Source organism: Rhipicephalus sanguineus, chromosome 8 (genome assembly GCF_013339695.2).
Source record: "Rhipicephalus sanguineus isolate Rsan-2018 chromosome 8, BIME_Rsan_1.4, whole genome shotgun sequence".
Taxonomy (NCBI): Eukaryota; Metazoa; Arthropoda; class Arachnida; order Ixodida; family Ixodidae; genus Rhipicephalus; species Rhipicephalus sanguineus.
This window is the reverse complement of record NC_051183.1, coordinates 122,567,484-122,586,353: the sequence shown is the minus strand read 5'-3', so window position 1 is coordinate 122,586,353 and position 18,870 is coordinate 122,567,484. Positions and strand designations below refer to the sequence as shown.

Here is an 18,870-nt window from a genome sequence, read left to right as displayed (position 1 = left end):
CCGGTACTATACGTAGAATAACAAACAATATTCGAAAAATATTTGAAAGTTCAAATATTCGTATACCCCTACCTATCTCACGAGTTATTTCGTAGAACAGAGTGCTGGGTGAGTTGATAATCCATTGCAACGATAAACTGCACAAAAAACACCAGGGACAAGGAAGGAATACCAGAAGGGCAAAGACTAGCAACTCGTCCTTGGTGTTTTTTGAGCAGTTGATTGTCACAAAGTTATTTCGCTTTCAAAATATTGAGTCAGTACTCCTTCAATGATAATGAACTGTAAGAGTTATTGCCTGGCTTCAATTTCAACATGCGAAAAACAAATGGCCACAAATTTGGTGCTACGACACAGTGCGAGCAGGGGTGAACATTCCGTTACAGAATGCATACAAGATCGTGCCCTTGGACGACATACCCTTGCGATTCACCTATCTTGCCAGAGAGTCCCTGGGGCACGTTCTCCACCTTAGTTCCGTATTTCTCTGGGTCGAAGTCAACGCTGGCACGAGATGACAGTTCAACTGAGCTCCCAGGTGTCTTGACAAACGTCAGCAGGCCCTACGAGTTCACAAGTGCACCAACAAATCGGTTAAAATGACTTTTCAAACCAAGGGACTGGCTCTGATATTGCCCTTAGTGCTGAGAGCATTCCACTGCATACACCAACTACCACTGGTACCTTGTGCTTACATCACATTGTCATATTTTGGACTAAGGGTAATTGGATGGTATGAGCTGACACATTTACCCGAGTGCATTGTTTTAGCGAGATCACCTCTTGATAAAGACACGCACTTCAGGCTAGCAGCATAAAGAGTAAGAGTGTGAGTTGATAAGGACATTATCTTCAAGCTGACAGCTTGTGGATGGCGCCATAAAAACCAGGCCATACCATAAAGTAACCATAAGTACTATAAAAACCAGAATATAGGTTGAATTTTTTTTCTCTTCAATAATCATGATCGATAGTCGACCCCTGTCTCACATACCAGTCAGTGGCAGAAAAACTATGCGATTCTGGCAATGGGCAACTGAAGTCAGTCATTATAAACATCAGCATCGCTTTGCTCTAGAACCAGCCCGATGCCATGGGGCAGCCTAATTTTCAGTTTTCGATCTCTTGTGGCTCTATTTGGTCTCCAAGTTGCTTTTTTTCTATTTTCTGTGAAGATGAGAAGAGGCCGACTTCAGTCCAGAGCAGCATCCAAGAAAACAGCGATTGAGTTTGCAAAGACACTGTGAGTGTCTCGGGGAAAGCATTCGCTACTGGTGCATGCAAAAGGTTTGCATCACAACATTCAGAAATAAGAAGAAAACTTAATTTCTAGGCCAAACTGCAGCGTACCAAGAGCTGGAGATGAAGGTTGAGCAGTTATGTTAATCCAGCACAAAATTTCTGGCTATGCAAACATCACCAGAAATTTTTTTCGAGGGGGTTTAACTGTAATTTATGTATGTTCGTGCACATGTGTGTATATATTCACAAGCAAAATTCAAAAATTTCGAGGGAGGGGTTTGAACATTCCAACATGCCGCTGGCTATGCCAACAAACTGCGCTCATGTTCACTACCAGTGACTTCTAAGTACATCGGAATGAAAAGTGTCAACATAATGTGTGCCTTTGGACACATTTCAAGGGCTCTCTATCATGATAGCAACGTTTTAGAAAGGTAACGTCAGAGCCTTTATTTTGGCGTTCTGGCATGAGTACCCAGTGTGTAAACACACAGGTATATAAACGGCATTGTTACTGCGCAGCATTTGTTTCATGGTAAGCACACCTTCTGATGCTTTGGCCAATCCACATGCTGTTCTTTTCAATTTTTTTTTATTAGGAGCGAAGCTCCGTTCTCTTAAGCAGTGCTTTAGGTTGCAGTGGCCAGTGATTTAAGAGGAAATGTTTAGGCCTTGAACGGTTTGGTTCTAGCGCATCAGAAATTTGAGGTTAAAAGAAATAAGCTCTGTGAACAACTGGTTATAATGGTCATCTTCACTTTCACCACCTTTATCGTGGATTGTGAAATGACAACCATCATTCTAGCGCACTACGGGCACTTTGTCGATGGTAGTAGCAGACAGACTCCCCACTCGGTGCCGGTGCAAAAAGACAATAAAATGCGCGCGGCGTTCTGTCGCTACCGTCGAAGCTTCCCACCGCATCACCGCTCGCACCCCTCTTCCACCTGTCTCCCTCTCCCTGCACTGCGCGCTGCACACACACTCGCTCAGTCGTTGCCGCCACCAAGCGCAGCAGATGCTCTCCCCACCCACTCCCCACCCTACCGCCTTCATGAAAGCCAGCAGCGAGATCAGGCGCATAGTCATTTGCATCCCATTTCTAAGGAGCTTAGCTCATTGGTTGTATTCGTACACGAAACAACTGCTAGTTTTTAGTCATCATCATCATCAGCCTGTCTACGCCCACTGTAGGGCAAAGGCCTCTCCCATGTTCTGCCAATCAACCCGGTCCTGTGCTTTCTGCTGCCACGTTATACCTACAAACTTCTTAATCTCATCTACCCACCTATGCGATAAAAAGGAAAATGATAGGTGTAACCTTAAGAGACAGGAAGAGAGCAGAGTGGGTCAGGGAACAAACGGGGGTTAAGGATATCATAGTTGAAATCAAGAAGAAGAAATGGATATGGGCCGGGCACGTAGCACATTGGCAGGATAACCGGTGGTCATTAAGGGTAACTGATTGGATTCCAAGAGATGGCAAACGCGTGAGGGGGAGACAGAAAATTAGGTGGGTAGATGAGTTTTTAGTAGACTCCCGTTAAGATGAACTCGAAGGAATTATGGTCATTTGTTCGTCTTATCAGGAGTTCGGCTTATCAGAAGTGCCCCCAAAAAAGACATGCTAACATGCCAAGTGCATCCAAATATGTTACTTGAAAACACTGAAAGAAGTAGACTTACTATGGGGGGGGCAATGACAAGAAAAAGCATGCCTCCAAGTACAGTATAGTATACATGAATCTAAGGGTTCAAAATAAAAATGCACATGAATGTATTGCTACCACATTTTAACGATAAAACTGTGACACACCCTAATGTTGACAATCATTAAAAAAAGGGGAGAGACAAGCACAATTTGCCTTTAAAGAATCGAAAATTTATTGTGGCAGTTCATTTTCATCTGTGATTCTGTTTTGATGGCTCTAACATCACTTCTGGATATGCCTTGATCGCGTGCTCTTACCTTGACAAAGTTAACACGCACTGATTGCTTAAGAAGGTCTGCAAGCTTGTCTTTGAAGTCCGGATATTTTGCTGTTTTTAGCTCGTAGTAACTTATCCTGATCGACGTCCAGCTGAAGATCTCCCTTCACGCTTCTCACCGTCACAAGTCTCAGGCACATATAAAAGACACGACACAGCTCTCTTGAGCGTGCAAAATAACTTTCCTTTATCTTGTACTTTCCTAACGAAAGTGGCGCACTAGAATTTCCACTTCACTGAAAACAGGGGTAAAAGGCGCGCAGGTCCTACGTGAACCAATGTGAACTGAAAACAAGATGTACTCGGTCACGATTGTGTGACGGTGATGACAATACATCTGACCCCTCTGGTGTGAGTGCTAGCGTCGCAAACGTAGTTTCAGTTTTGTGCTCGATTCTAGCACACAGGCCATTTTTGTTCCCGTTGTCGATTTTGTTTTGTTTTTTATTTTTCCACTCCTCTTGCATTTGCCTCTCTGTCCACGCCGGATAAGATGGCCCCGTAGGGGCCCCAAGCTCTTGTGTTCTACCATTCTCCTTTGTATTCAAACTGTGGAACAGAAGAATGCAAGGAGAATACAAAAAGGACACAATAGATTGGGAGTACCGAAACTAAAGCTCCCAACTTTTTTTTTTGTTGTCTTCTTTTCTTGATAAAGCCGGCACCTACCCCACCTGCGAGTGGGGATGGGGGAAATACCAGCTTATCTCGCTCCCTCCGTCCACATCGTGATCTGCTTTGTGTCTTTGCACCAGGAAGCACTTTATGTACACAGTAATCCCTCGCTGTAACGAAATCGCTTGACTCAAAATATCGGTCTATTCGAAATTTCTACCGGTCCTGACCCAAACAAATTCATATTAAGCTGCATTACCCGAAGCGAAAGAAGAGCTTGACCCGCCTTAGAACGAAATGACGAGTGGAGGCGTCGCCGAGCGGTGGCGACCCTTTTGCGCATCCAGTGTCAAATTAATGCCGCTGACGAACTAGTGTCATGCAGGAACAGCGCAGGCCCTAATAGTATCAAACCCACGACTGATGACCGCCTATTAATGGGTACCAAGCGAGTGCCGAGTGCTCCCAGCTGTTTACTGTGGAGCGAACGGGAGCTGTCAAATTCCATGGTGCAGCACGCCCGAATCGTTAATCTCGCTCATAATCGCATCACTGGGGTCCCCCGTGATAGAATCTACACGAAAATGAAGTTTTCCTGGTGCTTTGTGACGCCAGAAAACCATGGTATCTTGGATGCTGAAAAGCAGCAAAAAGACCATAAGCTGCGCCGTGGTCGCCCCATTGACAGACGCGGAGATTAATGACACTGTTGGTGGCCGTGACCAGGATAAAGAGCCGGCAGACGAAGAGCCGGTGGATGTAGAGCCTTGCGAAGTGCCAACGAAGTACCAACGCAGGGGTAGCTACGCCTGCTGCGAAATAAAGTTGAATGCATGGGCGGCAACCATGGCCTCAGGCAATGCTTGGTCAAAATGGAGCAGGCGTTGCTCACACCCGCATGAACTTGAAACAGCCAAAGCTCACTGCCTTTTTTTGCACCTGAATAAAGCTTTGCTTCACTGAATACACTGAAATCTCAATATAACGAACACGGATATAACGAAATGTTGGTTATCACGAAGTAAGTGAAGAATAGTCATACAATACATACAGTGAAATCTCAGTAGAACGAACACCACATTAACGTACTTTTCAGATTAACGAACTTTCAAGAAATCCCGTGCCGACTGCTAATAGTTTCAATGTAAAATTATTTCACTACTACGAATTTCAGAATACCGAACTTTTCAGAATAACGAGCACTATATTTGGTTCCATGTTACATCAACAACCCCTCAGTACTACGATCTCATAATCTGAAGTGCGGGAAGTCTTCGGTTTGAGTGAATCAGTCGCGGCCACCGGAGCGGTAGGAAAGCAGACTGACGACACAGCGAGCGGACGCCTTGCTCCTCGGAAAACGCGATACGGCGCGGGGGGAAAACAAAAACGAAAGAACGCCTTCCTTTTTTTTTCTTTTTGTTAATCAGGTTTTGCGCACACGGAGGCGAGGGCACGTTGTGCGAGGGCAAGGTCAGCGAGGCAGAGCGGGAGGACACAGGAAACACGGGCGCGGAAAACCTGAGATGGTGTGAGAGCACAAAACGAAACGCGAGGAACTTTTTTATAGCTTTTCCTTTTCTGTGGGAAAGGCTACGACAGCCGCGACGCCGGCGATGCATCGGGTTTTTTTTAGGGGTGTGCGAATATTCGAAATTTCGAATATTTTTCGAATAGTGTTTGCTATTCGATTCGATTCGCACTGAAATTTTACTATTCGAACTATTCGAACTTCCGAAAAACAAATGCAGTCAATGTCCTGTTGAAAGTGACCCCTTCAGAGTTTCAATATGCTTCACCTCATTACACTCTTGTGTTGAGGCAAAGCTGTCTTTCAAGCTCCGTTATGGTCGAACTTAGCCAAGAGACAAAGTCCGGTTGAAAGTGGTCCCTAGATTTTTAATATGCTTCACCTCATCACACCCCCGTATTGCGGCAAAGCTGCCTTTCAAGCTCCGTTACGGTCGAACTTAGGCAAGAGAGAACGTCTGATTGGAAGTGGTCCCTAGATTTTCAATATGCTTCACCTCCTCACACCCCCGTATTGCGGCAAAGCTGCCTTTCAAGGGCCGTTACGGTCGAAAGCCAAGAGACAGTCAACGTCCGTTTAGAAGTGGTCCCTAGATTTTCAACATGCTTCACCTCATCACACCCCCGTATTGCGGCAAAGCTGCCTTTCAAGCTCCGCTACGGTCGCAAATGTATTAACTCAAGAAAGCACTGGTTCCAATATGGAGATGAAAGATGTGGCAGAGTTGGGGGCTCAGTTAATGCTGTTTTGGACCTGAAATTTGGGCAGGAAGTCGAAAAAATCGGACGCCGAAGCTTTTTAGCATCCAAAATTTCAGACGTTCTTATATATCGATGTCTACGAGGCAGATTTGGAACTCCGGACTTCGAGGGAGCACACCCTTGTCCGCCACATCAGTTGGGCTTCCACAGAAGTTGAAAGAGGAGGAGAGGCTGAGGAAGTGGCATCTCTGCCTATCACGCGTAAAGTGTTGTCGGCAACACTTTGGCTGCACCAAATCATGTACATAAATACAATTCGGCCTCTACACTGCCTCATTCTTGATAAGAAAGACAACTATGAAATATGACCCCACCAGCGCTTCATCAACCTAGCGAAAAGAAACACTTTTATGTTGCTATCTCACAAGAACATACTTAGGGATTCTCTGCAACTTTTTCTGTAATTTCACTTCGAACTATTCGAAAAATGTTTGAGAAATATTCGAAAATTATTCGAAAATATTCGATTCGATTCGCACCCAATCTTTATTATTCGAATTCGCTTCGCACCCAAAATTTTGCTATTCGCACAGCTCTAGTTTTTTTCTTTCGTACTATAGCTCACTTCTGCATGTGCTCTCTGCCTTGTCTGACGTGTCCATCTTTTTTCGGCGTTGTTTAATACCGCATCCGCGTTCGTGCTGCGGTGCTACTGCAATGAGTTCATCTCTCCCTGCGGCGAAGAAGTGTAAACAGTTTTCGCTAAGCGAAAAGGTCGATATTCATCGGCAACTAGAAGAAGGGAAAAAGCAGGCTGTTGTGGCCAAAGAGCATGGAGTGGCGCGCTCCACAATTGCCACTATCCTGAAGGACAAGGAGAAAAAAAACATGGCTGATCCCTCCGTCATAGGAATCGGTATAACACGAAAGTGAAACGTGTCTTCACAGAAGTAGTGCTTATTGTGTAATGATATATGAGAGCTTGTACAACGTCTATTCGTGTTTGGCAGCTATAGCACCGTTTGACGTGGATGCACCCATGTTGACAGCATGTCTCTATTGCGACGACTAACGCCCATGATCATGATTAAACCGTTGTGGTAGCTGACGGTGTGAACATATATTTGGACACAGCGAATCGTGAATCTCACGTAAGGATGATATCAACAAGCTCATAATCAACACTGGTACCCGGTATGCACTTCTTCAAAGCGTCGTCAATTAAGGAGAGAAACGGCACGGTGTGCGCTTTCTAGTAATGGGTAGCCGACGCCTGTGCTCATGCATACATAACACACACTGCGCTTCAGCAACATGGGAGGTAGAGGTTCGTAGCCTGAGCCGCAAACGCGTGCGTCCCGCTGGCCTCTGTCTCGCAGGTGCTGCTCTCGCTCCACCAAGGCACGAGATTCGCCCGTCGAAATCGCGTCCTTTCTGCAACGCATATTGCAGCAGTTTTGTTAGTCTGTGCTCTCGCAATTGAAGCAGTCGGCAGCGGAGAAATCCCGTTGGTGCACGTGGAAGCTGCACTACTCCGATGAGCCGACGCACGCTAACACGAAGCCAAAGGCAAAGAACGTAACTGCGTCGAGGGTGCCTCAGCGACGCCAGCGCGGCCACTCTACCTCTCTGGTATCGAGACGCTTTAACCATGACCTCAGATATCGCGTGCAATCTCGGAGTAAGCGCTAGTAAGTGTCGATCGTGAAGCATTACTTCTTTTCACCTCTCACAGATGGCGGCACTGCCCCGCTCCGCCCGCCGCGAAAGAGAATGTGTGAAAGATATAAGGCGCGTTCGCGCCGTGCCTAGCATCTCCCGAGATGGCTAAGTAGGTAGGGCGTCGGGCGCTTGCCGTCACGGTCGCAACGTCGTGGGTTCGATTCCCAGCGGGGTATCTTTTTCTTGGTTTTTTCTTTCTCACCCGTTGCTGTCCATTTTATCAACATCATATCCGTGACGGATGTACTTGGTGGACCCCGGCATAAAACACTTTCGTGTTAATAATGAAGTGCCAGGTGCAATCGCAACTTGCCCCCTCGAGAAAGCGCCTGCGGCTTGGTGACTACCAGCAGATAGACTCGGCGGTGCTGACGTGGTTTAAAGACGTAAGAGCGCACAATGTGCCCGTGTCAGGCCCCATGATTCAGGAGAAGGCGCGACAGTTTGCAGCAATTCTGGATATCACAGACTTTGAAGCATCTTCTGGCTGGCTCCACCGTTTTCGTCAGCGAAATGCTATCACCTGGCAGACTGTGTCTGGTGAGGAGAAGGCGGCAGACGAAGTAGCAGCATCCACGTGGCGGGAAGACAAGTTTAGGGAACTGTTGGATGCGTACCGTGCGGACGACATATTCAACGCCGACGAGACAGCCTGCTTCTACCAACTTTTGCCGGACAAAACAATGCACTTGAAGGGCGAAGAATGCAAAGGTGGCAAAAAGTCGAAAGTTCGTGTTACTGCGCTCTATTGTTGTAACGCAACCGGCACAGAGAAGCTTAAGCCTCTCGTCATCGGGAGGTTTGCAAAGCCACGTGGCATGAAGAATGTAGTGTCCCTTCCGTGCGACTACAGGGCCAACAAACGAGCCTGGATGACTCGGGAGCTACCGTATTTACTCGCATAATGATCGCACTCGCGTAATGATCGCACTCGCGTAATGATCGCACCCAGAAATGTTGTCGTCAAAATTCGATTTTTTTTTTTTCCCCGCGTAATGATCGCACCCCGAACTTGCCGCAGCGATATGTCGTGTGCCAAGTCTAGCTGATGATCATCATGTTTACCATCTGTCGAACGTTACGTAAGTGGCTCTTCAAGACTCACCAAGTGAACTGCATGCACCAAACAGATTCCTAATTTTTGCCCACCCTTGGCGGAAGCGTGCGGTATTAGGATAGCAGTAAAGACAAATGCCGTAGTTTTCACCACATGCCCGCCATGTGTTTCTACGTCTGTGGCAGCTGAACGCGCCCATCTCTGTTTCTGTCCTTTAAACATGGCTATGCTGTTGCCGCAAATTTACCGATTTAAACGAAATAATTCATTATTCCGACGGAAGAAACTGTTTTGGCGCGCATGACGCACTCACGACCTCCATGACTTACGAGAAAAAAGGCGTTCGCTTAGCTCCGCCAGCCGCCATGTTTGCTTTGATCACGTGGTTTTGATATCCCGCAGTGTTAAGGCCCAACCGCATGCACGCGATTTTCGAGCGACGGAGACGAGTGACAGGGATTTGCTGTCGCGGAGGGCCATCCATCGCCATTGCTTGTCGCGTCGCAGGTTTTTGGGAAACCAAAAAAATCGCTTGTCGCCCGGAAGTGAGTGTGACGATTTCCGGCAACATGGCAGCATCACCGATCCTCGCTTCGGTTGCAATTTGCTCTTGATGCTTCCAAATGGCGCGTACTTCAACAAGGAATGCAAGTTATAGACTACCTTCTTTACAGCCCCATCTCACGCGGAGAGCGAGGCAGCGGCCGTATTTTGTCGTTAATTTTGATCGACGGTTGGTTTTGATGTTTCGGTGGTAGCTTGCTGCATTTGTGGTAGCTTGCTGCAATGTCAACATCGTCGTCGTGTGAGGTAGCCCTTCTCCTTGTGAAGCAGCGATGTGAGGCTCTGCGGCTTTTCTTAAACGTTTCATGACAGCAAGAGGAAACGTTGTCGAGATGTGCCTCGTGGGCTTGTTTGAGTGCCGGTTCATGATGGGGCGATACGCGAGTTTCACTGCCGTGTTTAAGTTGAAGGCGGTTGATTGCGCGCTCAAGCACGGCAACCGCGCTGCCGGCAGGCATTTCGGTGTCGACGAAATCAGAATTAGGTATTGGAAAAATCAGCGTGAGAAGCTCATGGCTACCAACAGCACGCACCGGGCTTTCCGCGAGACCAAAACTGGCAAGAGCAAAACTGTCGCCAACAGCTTCAAGAAGACAGGCGTATCTAATGCGCTCGACAGAACGGAAGATAACCTTCTGTGCGACTGTGATGACACTGCCGTTCAAACTCTGAATGAAAGTTAGGGGGTCAGTGAATAAAAAAAATAAAGGGCAATATGCAATGCATGTAGTTCCTGCGTAATGTGTGCATTTATTACAAAGACTCTACTTTTATTTTTGGTTATGTTCGTGATAGCTATCGTAAGAATTCCGATATGCGACTTGTTCGCGTTTTCGGTGCTCAAAATATTTCGTGGAAAATTTACCCCGCGTAATGATCGCACCCCGAAATTTGCGTCAATTTTTTTTAAAAGAAGTGCGATCATTATGCGAGTAAATACGGTATTTATGGAGTGGCTTCTGTCCCTGAACAAGAAGATGAGAAAGGAGGGCCGCAACATTTTAATGATTGTTAACTGCTCTGCGCACATTGTCAACGTACAGCTAACAAATGTACGCCTTGAGTACCTGCCGCCCAATTGCACATCTGTGCTTCAACCCCTCGATCAGGGAATCATCAGAAGTGTGAAAGCGCACTTCCGCAAGCGCCTTGTTCAGCGTGTGCTGATAAACCTCCGACTGAAGCAATCGACGATCATCAACGTAAGGCAGGCGGCGGAAATGCTCACTGGTGCATGGTGGAGCGTCACTTCAACAAGTATTAAGAACTGTTGGAGGAAAGCAGGGCTTCTGCAAACGGGTGAGCAGCCAGAAGACGCCGAGCAGCCACGAAACGATGAGGAGGGCAATCCTGGGGAGCTGTGGACCGACGTGACCGATCTTTTGGCCATGGATTCGGTCTCATTTGATGATTATGTGTCATCTGATGAAGCAGCGAGGACATCAGCAGAGCTGACGACAGAAGACATTCTTTCAACTGTTCAAGATGACGAAGGTAGCGACGATGGTGTGGACGATGTCGGGGACAGTGAAGATGCCACCTCGTCGCAACCTGAAGATAGCGACGAGGTTGTGACACATGCGGATATGATGGATCTCGTGCGGAAAGCACGCATTTTCCTCACAAAAAGCGCCACTGCGGCGGAATCGCACCACAGGAATGTGGACGAGTTGGAGGCCTTCGTGCTGCAAAGTTTGTGCTTCACGCATCAAAAAAAAAAATCAGACTATTTTAAATTAACATGCATTCTCTGGTGTTCACGTGCATTTTTTGCGATAGAGTTCAGGGACCCACTACTGTAAAGGCAGGTCGTTTTGGTAATTGGAAAAAAGTATTTATGGTTAATTTTGGGGCTTTCAATATAACGACCTTTCAGAATAACGAACAAATTGCCGTGGCCCCCTAAAGTTCGCTATACCGAGATTTCACTGTACAGTGTTGGAATATACATTTATAACGAATTTTCGGATATAGCGAAGTTATTTTCGTGTAAGATGTAACTTTGTTATAATGAGGTTTGAGTGTACATTACATTTGACTTCCTCGCAGTTGTGGTGTAAGTAAAGATTAACTGCTACAGCTTTTCTCGAGTGGTCGCTTATATCGAAATACTGCTTATAAAGAATTTTTCCGCTGTCCCGCGAAACAAGGGGTTACTGTATTTTTTGCTGTTTCTCGGTCGCCTAAATTCGCCGCCAAGACTGCAATGTTCGCTCTGCAGAATCGGCAATGTTGTTGGTCACTGTGAAAGTTTGTCTTAACAAAAGAATACTTCAGCGGATTTTTGTTGCATTGAGTCTATGGGAAACCAAACAAATGTTTTCGTGTTGCTCGGCATAAGTGAGAATTCGTCTTAACTGAGTTCGTCTCAAAGGGAGTCAACTGCACTTCTAACCGTCGAGGGGGTCTACCTATATTCCGGCCTGATCTCTATTCCAGTTTTCGCAGTGTATGTTTAATCACACTACTTATGATCAACCCCCCAAAAATGTGGCGAATCAGCACACCACCACCGTTTCATTCTTGCAATATAATATCGAGTGTCTTGGCCTGAAGTTGCGTGAATTTGACACATTTATAGACAGTCCACCACAATTCTGCCACAAGAAAATATCTCCTTTCACGCCTCTCTACATCTCGGTGTCAGGTGTACCCATGCATTTCCAGCCTAGTGCCACGGTCGCATGCAACTCACCCGCTCCCCGCAGGCCACGGCGGCACGCGACCCAAACTCCACGGAGGCATCGCGGAGTCCCTGCCCGTTGACAAAGACGGTCGTCGCCTTGTAGGCAGCGGCAAGCTCCAAGGCAGCGGGCAGCCTCTCCGTCCACACACTAACTTCCGAGTGATGCAGCGCGCTGTTCACCAGTGTCACCGACTCCTTAGCCGTGCGGAATTTAGTCACCAACACCAGAGGCCAGCCAACCTGAAATTAATTGTGTTCGGCACAAACAGTCAACAAGCATTGTATAACTAAGTTCTTATGCTCCGGATACTACCCCTACTTATATAATCCACCCTCATACAATGCTCCGATGAAGGAGCCAGTCAGGTGATTTGAATAAATTAAAATTAAACGAGTTCTGGCGTACTACATGCAAAACCCAAAACATGGTCAGTCAAACCTTAATATAACTAACACAGATATAACGAATTATCGGTTGTAATGAAGTAAACAAAAAATAGTCTTGCCACTGGTACAGTATTGTGAACATAAATTTATAACGAATTTTCATATCAGATGGGATTTCATCTGATGAGCTTTGACTTCACAAGACATGCTGTTGTGGCAAACTCCGGATCAACTTTTACCACTTGTGGTTCCTTGACATGCTTTTAAATTAAGCTTAAGAGTATACGTTGTTGGGCTAGTTGGTTCATAATCTTCAAAATTGGCTAGCGCGAAAATCGACAAGGACTGAGAAGGAACACTGATGTACAGGACAGGCGTATCGAACACTGTATCAGTGTTCCTTCTCAGTCCTTGTCGATTTTCGCGCTAGCCAATTTTGAAGATTTTAAATTAAACGGAGTTTTTGCATTTTGCCCCCACCGAAATGAATTCGCTGTGACAGCAAATTGAACCTGTGTTATCATGAGTAGCAATTGAACACCACAGCCCCTTCACTGCAGCAGTGGCTAGCCCACCTATCAAAGAAAGATTTATTATTTACATTTACACATATGCCATGGGATCCAGCCGGAGTACTGCATAAGTGTCTACAGAATTCGCAAATAAACCAGAAATTAGCCATGTCTCCGCATGGTTTGCAGAAAATGACTTGCTGATGACACTGATGAAAATGACCCTGTTGAAATAGCTGGCAGCCTTGTTACGATTCTGCTTTTTTTTCCGTATTCACAGACACCGCATGGCGAGTACATGTTCCCAAGCGCTCGGCTGAGTCTTAAAGATGACCCAAATTTACCATCCTGCTTTGTTGTATTGGAGTCTTTTAGCAAGTTACGGAAATAGGGTAAGCAAATACGGTAAGGCAGTACAGTAGCGTTCCTCCTTTCCCGCTGGTTGTGCTTTGGCCGCTCAACGACCGGGAAAGGAGGAGCGGTACCGTTCTGCCTTATCGTATTTGCGTACCCTATTTCAGTAACTTGCTAAATGACTCTATTGTCGCACGCCCTTATCGTATTTTTTCGTGCACAATTTGCCCTTGCATATAGCCTACACCCTCAACTACAAACAGTGGAAAATTTCTTATAAAGGTACCCGTACAATGCCATGAAGTTACCTTCCTTGCATCGCCATGAAACATTGGTGAGAAGCCACTCTGCACACCGAAATTTGGAGACTATCTGCACCCCAACATTAGCTTCAAATTTTCTGTACTTTTTGTGTGGGTTATATCCTAGAACATACAGCATTTGATACCATTACTGACGCGTGTGAAATTTCAATTTCGTAACACTCGATGCCATGACTAAGAAAAGTCTGTGAAAGAGCAGGCGGGCAATGAGCAGCACAGACATTCATCTACATTTACACCGAGCTTATGTCGTGTACATGAGCACTTAATTTATTGTAAAAAGTTACATACACAGGTGCAGACTCATAACTAGTGCACTGGATGTTACCGAGTGGTGCGAAATGATTGGGAATAAAAATGTGAAGAGTTTTGCCGCAGACGAAGCAATGAATGTGATAGCAACAGATTGGAATGTTATACAAAGTAAAACTAGCATTTAACAGCTTTAGGATCCGATCTTGCGTCATTCTACAAAACTCTGGTGGAAGGGAATGCAGGCATGCCAGGCAGCGAAGTGGTTTTTCGTGCTGTCTGTCACTTCGACGCGAAGTAAGCGACGAGAGCACGGCACGTAAAAGGGTAGCGTCTACTCATCTCTGTAGACACAGCACATGCAACCGCGCCCTTTTGATCAAAGTTCGCAGTTGCTGCCTGAGCGATGCCGTCCACTCACCGGCAACCCTTCATGCTTGTTTGCCCGACGGAGCCGGCTAGCGCGTTTCATCTCTGCCTGAGCTGCACTCGCCTGCAGCCTTCGCAAACTTTTGCTCGCACATACAACATATGACAAGCGGGGTGATGTTATCGTTTTGGACATGATGGCAACGGTGGAGGCAAAAATGTGCCTCAAGTGTTTAATAACTGCTACGACGACAAAATTAGCATACCGAGTCGAGCACAACTGGGGACGATGGTGTCACATCCGCAAACAGCGCTGGCCTTGGAGGGCAAGGGTGCTTGTCATGGTAAGGACCTTCAGAAAGAAGCTGAGGAAGGAATTCTTATTAGTAAAATCCTCTCTAAGACCACGCCCCATCATCAAAATCTTAACAGCATACCAAAAAGAAAAATGGCTTCACTTGTAGCGGAGGTAGTTAACTAGGCCTGTGCAAACGTTCGAGCACTTTGAACGTACAAACGAGTAGTGCCTATTCGAATATCACCAATTCAAAGAAAGTCAGAACTGCAGCGAAGCCACACTTCAGAAGCAGCGCGCCAAATTCACTACGAAGCAACAAAAGCCGGCGCGGAGCGACCCGATCAAGACGGACCATTTTGTGTATTTTTTGTGCAGGTTATATGCCAGAAAGTACAGCACTTCATTCAAGAGACAAAAAAGAAAGAAAGACAGGCTAACGCTGGTCACACTAGAGTAGTAGTAATAACCTGGATATGATCGCAGCAATTAATGACAGAAAGTTGAGCTTGTCAAGGATTTATCACAAAAGAAGGTAAGGTACGAAAACACGGACACAGGAGATGAGAAGAAGACAGCACGAATGGCGTTTGTGTCGTGCCGTTCTTCTCTTGTGTCCATATTTGCACACTTTACCTCTTTTTTGTTATACACAGCAAACGCAGGTAAGAAAATTTTCCCAAGCCAACCTCGGCATCGGGCAGCTCCGCGTAGGCGATCTTGGGCGGCGGAGGCGCAGGCTGGGCAAAGACCACGCTCATGTCGCTGGTTCGGTCGTTCGCCAAGCCCATGCGGAGAGAATGTAGCTCCTTCCTCAGCAGAAGCATGAACTTGGCATACACGCACTCCTGGACAAACACTTGCACTCCACACGCCTCTCCCTGTGAAGAGCGAGAACAAACCAGCGACGAGGTAAAATTTAAGACTCTGACACTTTATCCACAAAGACTGCGATATGATTGTAAGGCATGCAGTAGCGGGGGACTCCAGATCAATTGTGACTACATGTGGGGTTCTTTAACAAGCAGCTAAATATAAGTACACGAGTGCTCTTGCGTTTCATCCACACTGAAATGCCGCCACCATGGCTGAGAATCAAACCCATGTCCTCAACCTTTTTATGCAACGTACAGTTAATAGTGTGAGAACGTGGGATAGGACAGAGTGCTAGAATTCAACCGGCAAATTTTATTCAGAGAACATGGGAAGAAGCCACCGTATGCTAAAAAAACTCACAGAAAGATGCACAAACGAATGCGTGACAAAGGAGACAACCAAATGCGCAAAGTGACATAAGGCAGACAAGCGCCTGCAGCGGACCATTACAAATCTTTGATTACGAGGTTCTTTTCAAGGTACAACACTTCTTTACGAGAGAGTGCCAGGGATGGTGCATGTACGTATTAATCAGCAGCAATTAAAATATAAAAAGCCTCATATACAGTGGAATCTCGTTGATACAATTCTGCATAACATGTTTTTCGGCCTAATACCATTTTCTTTTTATTCCCGGCCAATGTCCCTTAGAAATAATGCATTTTCATGCGTTTATTATAGAGCTGTGCGAATAGCAAAATTTTGGGTGCGAAGCGAATTCGAATATTGAAGTGCGAGTGCGAATCGAATCGAATATTTTTCGAATATTTCTAGAACATTTTTCGAATACTTCGAAGCGAAATTGCAGAAAAAAAAGTTAGAGAGGGTTCCTAAGCATACGTATTGTTATGAGATAGCAACATGAAAGTGTTTCTTTTTGCTAGGTTGATGAAGCACTGGCGGGGTGGTGTTTCATAGTTGTCTTATCAAGAATGAGGCAATGTAGAGGCCGAATTGTATTTATGTACATGATTTGGTGCAACCAAAGTGTTGCCGACAACACTTTACATGTGATAGGCAAAGATGCCATTTCCTCAGCCTCTCCTCCTCTTTCAACTTCTGTGGAAGGCCAACTGATGTGGCAGACAGGGTGTGCTCCCTTCAAGCCCGGAGTTCCACGTCTGCCTTGTAGACGTTGATATATAAGAACATCTGAAATTTTGGATGCTGAAAAGCTGCGGCTTCTGATTTTTCGGACTTCCTGCCCAAATTTCAGGTTCGAAACAGCATAAATTGAGCCCCCACCTCTGCCACATCTTTCATCTCCATGTTGGAACCAGCGTTTTCTTGAGTTAATACATTTGCGACCGTAGCAGCGCTTGAAAGGCAGCTTTGCCGCAATACCGGGGTGTGATGAGGTGAAGCATATTTAAAATCTAAGGACCACTTCCAATCGGACGTTGACTGTCTCTTGGCAAAGTTCGACCGTAACTGAGCTTGAAAGGCAGCTTTACCGCAATACGAGAGTGCAATGAGGTGAAGCATATTAAAAATCTGAAGGGGTCATTTTCAATTGGACGGTGACTGTATTTGTTTTTGGGAAGTTCGAATAGTTCGAATAGTAAAATTCCAGTGCGAATCGAATCGAATAGCAAACACTATTCGAAAAATATTCGAAATTTCGAATATTCGCACACCCCTAGTTTATTAAGATCACATTTTTGCCCGAAATTGGATAACACAACTGTGAAAGTGCACCTTGACCCATATATCTAGAAATCCTACGTTTATTCCTTGGTATACTAGTTCAAACTGTGTTCCAACAAGCCACGATGAGCACGTTGCAGAGCCGCTGAGGCTACAGCAGAGTTTGTTTTCAATGTCGAGCAACTTCAGAGCAACATCCATGTTGCTCAATAAAAGTGAGTTGCTGATGGAGTAATGCAATTTTTGCGTATGTTTTATTTTCCAGTTCCTGTGAAAAACGTATCAACGAGGTTCCGCTGTATTTCCCTATCTGACAGCTTGGAGCACTGTCCAAGCACATGCGTGTTACGAAAACACGGGGAGCAATTACATCTGTGGCAATGTTCAGCCAAGCAGCCATCTTCCGCAGACATACGGCTAGGTCAGTGTTCGCTCTGCAGCAGTTTTTCACCCATTTCTTTTTTTCACCTCTTGAGTATGAGTTGCAGTGAGCAAACTTTATCGTAAGATGTAGCACATGTAAAAAAACTACAGGTCTGCACAGAACGGGCAGCACAGTCACAGCTAAAGCTGGAAGAGCAGTCTTTCTAGAGCCCGTTCTAACTCTTGGGGCAACTAATACAAGTACACCTGCAGGGTATCTACTACGCCATTATTCATCATTCTGCAGATAAGTAAGGTACCTGCTACACATCTGCGTGGTATTAGTATGTGCACATAGTTGATGCTGTGGCAGATGACGATGAAGATTTATGGGTGAGCACTTTGCAGTGGGTGGTAAGCTTTAAACCACACACTCGTAGTGCAATTTGTATTGTGTGACACCTGGTTGTTATTTTACTCTTCTGCCACACTATATTACATAGGTTAACGCGATTCTTGCACGACATGACGCCTGTATAGGGTCTTCTTGCAAAGGAGTTTCAAGCACCAGTGTGGCTCTGTGGTAGAATACTCGACTGCCATGCGGAGGGCCCGGGTTCAAGTCCCATCCTTTCCTGGACATCATTTTTTCCTCATTTCGTCCTTTCTCATTTTGCACAATAACAGTTACGAACACCGGCGGCAGACAACTTCGGCACTGTTGTTGTGATCTCATAACAGCTTTCGGTGTAATAGAACCACAGCTCGAGATTGTTAAAGGGACTGACAAGCAACTTTTCTGGTACCTGTTTTCCTTAGTGCAACGGAAACTTACTGGTCAGAGTGTGCAATCACGGTATGGTAACATGGGAAATGCTGTGAAACATTTATAATGAGAATTTTTCGATCTGCAGTGACTGTGAAGTTGCACACACAACATGTGCTTCAAACAGTGGGAGATGAGCGCAACGGTGGTTTGTGTTAGTGCGCTGCGGTTTGCCGCACATGGGTGCACTCTGCGTACATGCACCGTGGCTCGACTTGTTCCACTAGTTGCTGCAAAAGCAGTGCCACTTCTCAGAGCCATCTCCTTCTACCTCATAAGCAGCACAGAATGCAGCGGAGATGGATAATCATATACTTACACTAATTTTGAGCACTAATTGTGGTGCGCCTAAAAGCATCAGACCACGTACAGCAAACAGAATGACTTCATGATGCAGCACCAAGGCTCTTCCACTACTCTGCCCGACAAACTAGTTTCTTGTGACTTATACAATTTAAAAATATAATCCTACTCAAATCGTCAGAAGGATGCCCGAATCTGTCAATATAATTTGTTGTGTTTTCATTTCCACCACGATCTAATCGCTCATTCTAGACAG

General features: G+C 45.9%; 1 protein-coding gene across 1 annotated transcript in view; it reads right to left on the bottom strand.

The window, feature by feature from the left end:
* LOC119403482 (aldehyde dehydrogenase family 16 member A1-like) overlaps nt 1–18,870 on the bottom strand; it is a 111,552-nt gene that overhangs the window by 71,298 nt on the left and 21,384 nt on the right. Inside the window, exons 6-9 of the mRNA XM_049418342.1 lie at nt 15,289–15,480; nt 14,571–14,669; nt 12,117–12,347; nt 421–563 (exon numbers count right to left, since the gene is read on the bottom strand). Coding sequence (XP_049274299.1) covers nt 421–563; nt 12,117–12,347; nt 14,571–14,669; nt 15,289–15,480 — 665 coding nt within the window. The remainder of the gene's footprint in view (nt 1–420; nt 564–12,116; nt 12,348–14,570; nt 14,670–15,288; nt 15,481–18,870) is intronic.